General features: G+C 48.7%; 1 protein-coding gene across 1 annotated transcript in view; it reads right to left on the minus strand.

Moving 5' to 3' along the window:
- The window catches only part of ETS1 (ETS proto-oncogene 1, transcription factor), a 79,368-nt gene extending 68,634 nt beyond the window's left edge, over positions 1–10,734 (minus strand). Inside the window, exons 1-2 of the mRNA XM_054395605.1 lie at positions 10,652–10,734; positions 8,360–8,504 (exon numbers count right to left, since the gene is read on the minus strand). Coding sequence (XP_054251580.1) covers positions 8,360–8,504; positions 10,652–10,723 — 217 coding nt within the window. The 5' untranslated portion in view covers positions 10,724–10,734. The remainder of the gene's footprint in view (positions 1–8,359; positions 8,505–10,651) is intronic.
- Positions 10,735–11,258: the final 524 nt, after the last annotated feature.

Below are 11,258 nucleotides of genomic sequence, written 5' to 3' on the forward strand. Positions count from 1 at the left end.
GGCAAAGAACTCCACCACAGACAGTCTCAACAGGGACATCATGTGAAGATTTGAGGCTTCCAAAGCAGCCTTTGGAGATGGGTGAAGAACTTATCCAGGCTTCTCCAAAAATCTCAGCCTGATGGGATGTAAGGGGAGTCAGCAATCATGGTGAGGAACTCTGATCAAATAGACCCAGGGTCTCAGCAGAGGGTAGCCTCTAAGATTCATTTACAGTGATAAGCATTCGTGCTGAGAGATGCTGTGAAACACAGATAGCTGCTGTGGTCTCAAAACGTGTGAGACCTGGTGGTGAGCATCCATTTATAGCAGGCTACTCAGACTGTGAAAGAAGTCAGGGGAAGTCCAAGGCTAGGCTCAGAGAAGGTAAATGGAGACCTCTTTGTAAAGTTGTCCCTTGTTGGCATCACTGAGAAGAGTCTGGCCCCATCCTCTTGCCCCCTGAGGGCCCTTTACCTCTTGCTGAGATTGAGGAGATCCCCTCTCAGGCTGCTCTTCTCCAGGCTCGACAGCACCAGGGCTCTCAGACTTTCTTTCTCACAGAGATACTTCAGGCTCCTCAGCATCCTCATAGCCTGCACTGGACTCTCTCCAGTAGCTCCTTGTCTCTCTCTAACTGGGGAGCCCAGGTCTGGACCCAGGACTCCAGCTGTGGCCTGACTATGGCAGAGCAGAGGTGGGAGGAGAACCACCCTCAGCCTGCCAATCACACTTTCCTTCATGCATCCCAGGAAACCATTGGCCTTTTTGCCCTGAGATCCAAGAGACCCTGAGGATGTTGCTGGCTCATGGGCAACTTGCTGTCCACCAGCACTCCCAGGCCCTTCTCCAGAGAGCTGATTTCCAGCAGCACAACTCCATTACACCTGGAACTATTCTGGAGGAGCATCAAGAGTCACAGCCAGATTCCATATGCTGGGTACTCTATGAACACAGGAGTAAAAGACAGCAGGGAAGATTCCTCACCCTGAAGGTTTGCAACCAAATAATCAATCAGCTCATCATAGAACCATTTTGGTTGGAAAAGACCTTTCAGATTACTCAGTCCCATCTCTCTCTACGTCTTCTAAATCTGGTGCTAAACCGTGTTCCTCAGCACCACATCTCTGCATTTTTTATACACCTAATGCAAATCCAGCAAGGATAAAAAAACCCAAAAAACAAAAGAGCATGCTGAAAACAGCCCAGATCTTGCTGATTCAAGCAGAGAAAGATTTCCTCTCTGTAGAGGCAGAGTTCTCAAGCAAGAATAACTAGGAAATTCTATAGGATGGCTCATAAACTATAGAAAAAAAAAAGAGGCTTCATTTCCTCCTGAAAGATTCCCAAGGGCTCATTCCCCACGGGCCAGCATGCCAAAGGGCTGCTGGGGAACGCTGGCTCCCCTTCCACACCGGCTCTTGGCTCCAGCTGAAACCCAGGGAGGGGGGATTGGCGTGGGCAGGACCCCAGCTCAGCTGCGTTGGCAGCAGCAGGGTTAACAGTGCCGGGCGGCTTGGCCTGCAATGATTTCTGGTTTATTTCAGCGGGGGAAGTGTGTCCCGGCCTGATTAGCCCAATGGTTTCCTCTTTTCCCATAACCTCCAGACCCCCGCGGCCTAAGTGTTTACTTTCTGAAATAAAAAATCTGCTAGTGTTTTTCTTTTTTTTTTCTTTCGGGGCATGTGTATTTTGGGAGGATTCAGGAGGGGCAGCGGGGGAGGAAAGCGGAGAGGGGGGAGTTGAATGGGATGGAAGGCTTGCATACACCTCCCTTCTCTCTCTCTCTCTCCCACCCCTCACCCCCCAGCTCCTTTCCAGCTGCAACCTCTGAGCTGAGACTTCTGGCTTCGATGTGAGAGAGAGAGAAAAACGTATTAATGAGAGAGTTCAGCCTCTTGCTTCAGCAGCTATAAACACACTGAACATCTGGAGGGAGAGAGAGGTGCTTCACGCTGCCAGCAGCTGAAAGAAAGAGGCTGTTTGCAGGGTCCCAGCCCCCTGTGCTCCCCACATCCCCCTCTGCCTGCCCTGGCATCACCCAGCCAACCAAGGAGAAAATAGTACCTGATCTCCACACCAGCACAGCAAAGCCCACTAAGGTGCTGCTACAAGAAGGGCTGCCCATGTGCAACCCAAACCCTCTGCTGCCCATGATGAGGGCAAGAGCTTGTGTAGGCAAAGGAGGTTGGGAAAGGTCAAAACAAAAGCAGTTGTGCTTTGTGTGGCCTGTCTGAAGCAAATGTTTGAAGTCATAAGGCAGCCTTCCCCACTGGAGAAAGAAACAGGTACATCCATCCCTACCATGGGATCAGTCCTACTCCGAGATCAACCCAAAACATCTTCTGCAGTCATCCTCAAAGCACCACAGCAGCCCTGCTGCTTAGTCCCTTTCCTCCTTGACTCTACATGGAGCTATTTCTTCCCCAAGGTGTATTGGAGCTGCTTGGTGCAGTTTTCCTTGCTGGGCTCCAATACCCCTGTTACACTTGAGGACCTCAACAAATCTACAAGCATCACCCCAAAACCCAAGCAGCAAACTTACAATTTTCATGCAGGGGACCAAGACCCTGCTCAGAGCACAATTCCTCCCTCTGTGGCAGCTGATCCCCCGCTGACACCAGCTCAAGTGGAACAAGAGCTCAGTGCTCATTCTCTGGTGATGACCCAACACACAGAGAGCTTCCCTGGGTTTGATCTTGGAGAGACAAGACAGGGATTTTTCCAGAGTGGGAAGGAAACAAATGGAAAAGTGAAAGCCTGGATTTTTGTCTTTCTGTTGCTCCAGTGCAAGTAAAACCTCTTCAAGTGTTGATTTGTAACTGGTTACAGTGGGAGAGGAGTAGCAGAGGGAGCATCGCTGGGTATCAGTCACCTGTGTGTGATCCACACAAATCAGACACTGAGTCCAGCTCTTGGCCTGAAGAACAAACCAGTAACTGCTCAGCATCCTCCACAAGGCCCTTGCAAAAGGGCCAGGAGAGTCTCAGGCACCACAGGCAGCCCATGGCTCTTTGATTCATTCACAAAGCACAGAGGGATCTTTTCTTTCCATCAACAGACTGGAGTAAGTACTCTTAATAGAGAAAATTATGTGTGCCCTTCCACAGACCCAGAGCACCCCAGTCTAGCACCATGCTTTTAACTGGAGCCAAGGAAAGACCCAAATGCTGCCACAAAGGAAAAAGGGCAAAGAAAATCCCATTCCAACCTATAAACGATGCCAGACCCCACAACTTGAGAGAAGCTGTGCTACCTGGGATGCAAAAGCCCAGCAAAAAGGACTCATTCATCCTTTGGTCCAGAGTGAAGAACCAAGGAGGGCTGTAGATCTGCAGGAAGAACCAGCAGCAAGTTGGGAAGAGGCAGGATTTTGTGCACAGATTTGTTGAAATTGAACCAGCAACCATCACTTCAGCTCTTGCTCATCCCTCCCCGTGCTGTCTCATCCCTTTATTTCTCCCCCTGTTCTGTTTCCCTCCACTTTCCTTGCCTGCTGCTCATTTTAAGGAGGGAGAGGACAAAGTGGCCTGTCCAGAACTGCCTGAGAAGTCCTGCTAGGTCTGGAGCCACAAGCAGATGTGCATGCCCTGTGAAGACGCCCATTCATCTCTGCAGAGAGCATGCGGGGGAGGCAGCAGCAGCGCAGGGGAGGGGGGAAGTGTTGGAGGAGGCTGAGAAAAGGAAGGAGGCCACAGTTAAAAATAGGATAAAAGCACATGAAAAAAAAGGCAGATTTTTTTTGTTGTCATTAAAAAAAAAAAAAACCCCAACAAGCTTCGCTCGGAAAATGTGCTGCAGCTGGAGAAGACATCGGGCTGAGCCTGGTCAGCTTTCACCTTCCCCCCTCCCCACTCTCTCCTCCTCCCCAAGCCCCCTTCCTCTGAGCGTGGGTCTGGAAGGCAGCCCAGAAACCTCTCACAGAAATCTTTCCTCTGGAGATCTCCACCAGGGAAAGAGCAGGTCTCATGGAGAAGGAGGGAGCAATGCAGGGAAAAGCAAGGGAGAGTTCTCCATGGATGCAGGGGGTCCCTGGGGGACTCCTGACTGCAGTCCAGGCTGAGCTAAGAGCTGGGTTTGAAGGAAAACCACAGTCAGATTTGCCAGGACTGGGGCAAAGGAGCACCACCCTGTGCCTGCCTGAGCACTGCAATGTGTTGCTCCAGCTACAAGGACTTTGCTTTGCTTCAGGGATCCAAAGTCCATGAAGCACCAAGGGGTTGGATGCAGGTTTGCTGCATTAGGGACATGTCATCCCCAAGGCTGATAAACCCCAACTGTTGTGTGGTGAGAGGTGGCACCGAGATAATGAGGCCAGACAGAATCAGCCACAGAGTGGGTAAGGCTGCTCTCTGCACCGTGCTCTCCCACAGCACTGCCCTGAATCACACTGGGTGTTAGGGATCATAAAATCACAGAATAACAAAATGATAGGAGTTGGAAGAGACCTCCTGAGATCATCGACTCCAGACCTCCTGCCAAAGCAGAGTCACCTAGGGCAGGTCACAGAGGAATGCGTCCAGGTGTGTTTTGAAAGTCTCCAGCGAAGGAGACTCCACAACCTCTCTGGGCAGCCTGCTCCAGGGCTCCAATATCTTCCCAGTGGAGAAGTGTCTCCACATCTTGAGGTGGAGCCTCTTGTGCTCCAGCTTGTACCTGTTGCTCCTTGTCCTATCGCTGGGCACTACTGAAAAGAGCCTGGCACCTTCATCTTGACCCCCATCACTCAGCTACTGATAAACATTGATAACATCCCTTCTCAACCTTTTCTTCTCAACACTGAACAGCCCCAGGTCTCTCAGTCTTTTTTCACAGGGATGAGCCTACAGTGGTGGCTTTAATTTGTGAGAGTCAATCAGTGCAAGAAGACTGCCTGGGAATCACACTCAGACCCTACAGCCGCAATTTCTCCTGCAGAAAAGACTTTCATTTCATTTCTAGCCTTGTCAAATCTCAAAGCCAACCCCATTTGCCTCAGTGAAAGCAGGATTACTCCCTTAAACACTCCTGTTATGTCCAAAAGACTGGGAGCACCTTCAGTCCAAGCATGCTAATTCAGTCCAGCAGTTGTAGAAACTTCTTCATTTCATCCCTCACTTGCCATTGACAACAGTTTTATCTCCCCTATCACTAAAGAAAACAAACTCATTCAGAGTGGAAGAGGTTGTCAGAGTGGCCTCGGCTCAAAAAGGCAGTGCTCTGTCTGTGCTGAAATTATATTACCCCCATCAAATCTTTTCCTCTGCTCCAGTTTTATGCCCATCAACCAAAAGCTATTACCAGAGGGGTAATATCAGGATACTTTCACCTTATGAATTAAACATACGGAGCTAAGTGTGGCTCTCAGCATCCTTTCAGCAGCTCTGCTGCTTTGGGCAGACACATGGCACCCTTAATTTTGGGCTGCCAGATGGTTCAGCTAAGGTGCCTTTACATTCCTGTTCCCACCTGTCCAAGGAGCAGAGAAAAGTATTTCATAAAGAGGCAGCAGCTCCCTTAGAACTGTAGAATCATTCAGGTTGGGAAAGGCCCTTGAGATCATCAGGTCCAACCACCAACCCTGCTCCACCAGGTGCACCACATCTAAATGACCTTTAAACACCTTCAGGTATGGTGACCCAGCCATTGCCCTGGGCAGCCTGTTCCAATGCCTGACCACTCCTGCAGTGAAAAAATGTTTCCTAATGTCCAGCCTAAACCTACCCTGCTGCAGCTTGAGGTCTTTCCCTCTTGTTCTGTCACTAATTGCCTGTGAGAAGAGACCAGCACCTACCTCTCTATATTGTCCTTTGTTTTCTTTATTTCTACCTCTCTGGGGTGGAAACTGGGTCCACTTTTGCTTGCTGTGGACCCAGTTTAAGTTGGTTCTTTGGGGAATAATAATTCCAACACACATGCAGCACAGGTTGTGGCAGCAAGCTAGCAAATAAAACTGACTCTCTGTCATTTCCAAGCTTCCAAACACACCACCACTCCTTCTTGACATTATCAACAAGCTAAATCCACATCAGGCTTTCCTTTGGCCATATCACTGAATAATCTTATCAGACTTCAAGCACAATGTAAATAAACTCACCCAAGCTTCAAAGGCCAAATATCTTCTTTAAAGGCAAGCAGCTCTAAAACTTGTAGAAAAGTTGTGGGTTTCTATTGCAAGGGGATATATTCACACTTGCATTTTCCTTGTTGACTTGTCTCTTTCACCAGCACCAAGACCATGAAAACCAAAATAGCCTCTAGTACACCAGAAGAATAGATGACAAATGGTTTTAATAGGCACCCGAAACACAAAGGAGAAATGAAAGACCGTTCCTAGCAGTCTATACAAATGAGAGTTTCCTCCCTTTTAAAATTAGAAACGGTTCTAGACTGAACAAACAGCAGCATGAAAAAAAAGAAATCAGAGAAAGAGTACCTTGCATTGCCACAGGAAGAACTCAAAAGTAATTTTAAATTGTTGCAAGAGAATCAAGAGGCCTGTCCTGCCCATCCAAATCTACCACAGGTTTGATCAAAACCTGTTTAAGACAATGAGAGCTCTATTTTTATCTTTTTTTTTTTTCTTCTTTCACTGACTTTACTGAGGTTTGAACCAGGCTTCAGCCTCTGCAACAAGAAATTTCACAGACCCAGCATGGGGTAATGAAGATCTGGGCTGCAGATATGTTGGTCCCTGGAGAGAGCACTTTCACAGAAAAGGGGAGAGGGTAGGGGAAAATAAAAAAACAACACAAAGAAAACTTTCCAGGCACAGATTTGCAAAATGTTTGAGTAAATCCAAATGCTACAAGGGCAGATTTCATCAGAGCAGAGTTGACATCATGCTGAGAGAGGTCACCCACAGGAGTTGAGCAAATAGCTGAAATAAGAACGGCTGGGAATATGCAAGAGAGCTCTGCTCCAGCCACAGGCGCAGCGCTCTGTGTCCATCTCCTGCTCACACACAAGTGCTCACCAAAGGGAGTAAAAAAAAAAAAAAAAAATATATATATATATATATATATAAATTCATTCCAAATGCCTGAATATTTGCCAAGGAGAGATTTCAAACTGCACATTTGACCACAGCAGTCTCTGGTTCTGCTGAACTCTTTAGCTGCAAAAAGTCTCTAAACATCAGGGCTTTTGCCCTCCCAAGGGGCCAATGTGCATAACTAACGAGCCGGGAACAAGTCACAGAAGACCAGCACATGCCATGCAAAAGCTTACATGGGATTTAAGTGCTTCATGATAGGCTTATGTGGGACTTAAGTGAAACATAAACTTCATATTGGCCCTTTGCAAAGGTCACATTCGTGCAGCTTGAGCTCTTTCCCTTAGTTCCTGTGGTTGGTTTGTACCGCAGCGTACCTGAGCCCTCTCTTCTGCCACAACACAACCAGGCATTTTGCTGAGGCCTCATCACCCATCCCACAGGCAGGAGGACCAACTTGCCCATCCAGCATCTGTGCTGCCAGTTGGTTTATACAAGAAGCAGCCCAAACTGCAAGCTCAGCTTGAAGATTCACGGGCTGAACAACGTGCGGGGCAAGAATTAGTCACCGGCGATTTTGTAACGACTTTCAGAATTCTGACCATGTTAGGGGAGGTGAGCATCCAGTCCATGCTGGTGAATTGCTTTAGCTGTGCAGCACATTGCAACCATGCACCCCTGACAGCTCAGTGTGACACATCTCCACTTGTGGTTACCTGAGGACCACGCCACCCTGCTCCCAAGAAACAAGGCGATGAGCTGCAGGAGCAACAGACCCAAAATTCCACAGGATTTTCATTCCAGAGGAATTAAAAACTCAGAGGCTTCTTGCAACCATGTCACCTTTTCAAGGCCACCAGTGAGGACATCAATTCTGTAAATGCTATGAGAAAAGTTGGAAATGCTGAAGATGGAACCAGGGAGGTTGACAGGTCCACCTTGCCCATGCTGTCTTCCCATGCCTGTCAAGACCATAACCAGGGCTGCAGTCCCTAAATGCAAAGGAGGTTCATCAAAATCACTGCCCAGAAAACAAGAGAGGTTCTCCTGGTCAGATACCCGTGCCATGGCAGGGAAGAAGGCAGCTCAGTATCACATTGACAGAGGAGAATAACTAAACACAGCAGCTTTAAGGTTTTTAGCTGCTTTCTGGCCCCATCTCCACTGAGGGAGACCCTTGGCAGCCAAGCAATACAGGTACCCACCTGTATGTGCCTTATGGTTGCATTAAGGGTAAAACACCCCAACAAATTAAGTCAAGGATGGGGCAGAAAGTGAATATGGGAGGAAGAAAACAAGGAGGGCACCCTAGACAGCAAACAAGAGCATGGTGGTCCTCAAGGCTCTTCTTTTCACCCAAACACACCACATCCTGGCTGACAAATCCAGCCCAGAATGGTGTCCTACCTGTGCTGTAGTGTTCCAGGCCAGTGGGCACTTCTTGTGTGGCTGGCTCATCCCAGACCGGGTAGCACGTCCGTGGCTGGCAGCAGGTGGACTGAAAGCCACAGGTCACCCAGGGATCCTCACAGGGACCAGCAGCACCTTGCTTCTGGGAGCAGGAGAAGGAAAAGTGTCAGGGGAGCAGGAGAAGGAAAAGTGTCAGGGGAGCAGGAGAAGGAAAAGTGTCAGGGGAGCAGGAGAAGGAAAAGTGTCAGGGAAGCAGGAGAAGGAAAAGTGTCATGGAAGCAGGAGAAGGAAAAGTGTCAGGGAAGCAGGACTGCAAAATAGCTGCCCTGGGTGAGGAGGCAGAGCAAACAGGCACAAAGCCCAGGGCTGGCAGAGTTTGGTCAGACAAAACAGTGTCATCCAAACTCACCTGGCTGAGGAGTGCCGTGATGAGGCTGAAAAAGCCCTTTTTTAATCAAATATGGGGCACAAAATGCAGACCCACAGCATGGCTTTGCTCAGCAAGATGGCAGCAGGGAGGGCTGTGGGAACACACCCTCCATCAGAGCGGGGTTCTTTCAGCCCCTCAATCCAGAATGGATATTTTTCCAGCAGAATAAGGTAAAAGGTCTCAAAATTCTCCCCAGAATGTGGGTGGGCCTGTGAGGGGATAGAAGGGCCCATGGCCCTGCCCTGGGTCACAGCCCTGGCAGCATGGGGGAGCCCAGGCTGGTTATTTCTGTCCATATTTTTGCTTTCTAGCAAGTCCTCTCTGCCTCAGTCAGAGTTACAGCTCTCATTTGACCTCAGCTAGGCTCTTTCACACTGGCTAGCATTCCTTTGGTCTGTTAAAATATGAGATTTCTCTGAATAAGGGTCTGATTTCTACAAATAAGGGTCTGATTTCTATAATTAAAGTTCAAAGCACTGTCACAGGCTCACAGGATGTTAGGAGTTGGAAGGGACCTCAGGAGATCGTTGAGTCCAACACCCTACCAGAGCAGGGCCACAGAATCCAGCACAGGTCTCACAGGAACACATCCAGATGAGTCTTGAATGTCTCCAGAGAAGGAAACTCCACAACCTTTCTGGGGAGCCTGTTCCAGTGCTCTGTGGCTCTCACAGCGAAGAAGTTCCTCCTCATGTTGAGGTGGAACCTCCTGTGCTGGAGTTTCTATCCATTACCCCTTGTCCTGTCACAGGGTGCAACAGAGCAGAGCCTGTCCCTTCCCTCTTGACACCCAGTCCTCAGATATTTATAAACATTTATTAAATCTCCTCTCAGTCTTCTCTTCTCCAGAATAAAAAGCCACAGGGCTCTCAGCCTCTCCTCATAGGGCAGTGCTCCAGTCCCTTAATCACTGGACTCTCTCAAGTAGATCCCTGTCCCTCTTGAACTGGGGAGACCAAAACTGGAGAAGAGAAGGCTCTGAGGTGACCTTATTGTGGCCTTCCAGTATCTGAAGGGGGCTACAAGAAAGCTGGGGAGGGACTTTTTAGGATATCAGGTAGTGATAGGACTAGAGGGAATGGAACAAAGCTGGAAGTGGGGACATTCAGGCTGGACATAAGGAAGAAGTTCTTCACCATGAGAGTGAGACCTTGGAATGGGTTGTCCAGGGAGGTTATTGAGGCTCCATCCCTGAAGGTGTTTGCAGCCAGGCTGGATGAGGCTCTGGCCAGCCTGCTGTAGTGTGAGGTGTCCCTGCCCATGACAGAGGGGTTGGAACTAGATAATCCTTGTGGTCCCTTCCAACCATGACTGATTCTATGCAATATTTCAGGTGAGGTCTCACCAGGGCAGAGTGGAGGGGGAAACCTGTCAAACCTGACCCATAGCTGCTGGCACTTGGTCTGAGCACACCCAAGATCACACTTTACACATGACCACACATCAGCTGCACGGACAGAAAGGAGCTGATTCAGGAGTGAGAGCACCAACGTTGTCCAAAAATTCCAGAAAACAAATCAAACCTTTTCCAAAGCCTGATCACTTCCAGAGTGCTGATCCCACTGCACTCCTCCCTGGCAGGTGAAGGTCACCATGAGGAGCGGAGGCACCGGGACAATGGTTTCCCTAACAATCCTCCTCCCAACACAAGCGCAGGAAATCCGATGCAGCAATCCTATTTCCAGTGGGGGTTTGCAAGCTCGAGAGGTTCAGATAAGCACTGGGTAAACACTCAGCACTCAGACACCACTCAGAGCTACGTGAAACCTTGGAAGTGATGTAGTGGTTGCCATCACAGGCAAACAGAGAGAAAACCCCACTGCCAGGGACAGGAAAACAACCCCAAAATCCTTTCTTACCATCAGTCCTGGGCGAGGCAATGGGTAAGGGGCTGTGGTGCCGATGGTTGTGTCCATGTAGTAGCTCATCATCTCTGAGGTGCCTGCAGAAATAGAGGTGGACATTGGATGCCCTGCTGCAGAAGGTGTGAAAATCGATAGCATCAGCTAAACCTGCCCCTTCTCACAGCTAAGGACCAGACTGCCATCTTAATGAGTTGAAGCTGGGACAGTTAAGAGGGAAAATATCTGTATTAATAGCAGATATCTTGATGAGCTGTGTTGCATCAACAATACAAACACACAGGTCTGCTAGTGTAAACTGATGAGAGCCTGACAATGGTGAATGAATTATCACCTGGAAGCTGATGGAGCTACTCTGAGGGAAGATGAGATCATGTTTCCTTTTGCTGTAGGACTGGTGGGAAACTGCTGCCAATTTTTTTTTTCCCTTCAGAGACAAAAAAAGCGCACCAGTTTGTTGAGATCAACACCTTTCCTGTTAAAGTTTTGTCAGAAACAATCTGTTTCACAAAGAACTGTGCTGTTTTCAAGAGACATCCTCTGTTTTCCCACATTAGTTACATTCCTCTTGCTAAAGCTCTCTCTTGCAATGCTGAGAATTCTA

The sequence above is a fragment of the Indicator indicator genome, chromosome 34 (genome assembly GCF_027791375.1).
Source record: "Indicator indicator isolate 239-I01 chromosome 34, UM_Iind_1.1, whole genome shotgun sequence".
NCBI lineage: Eukaryota > Metazoa > Chordata > Aves > Piciformes > Indicatoridae > Indicator > Indicator indicator.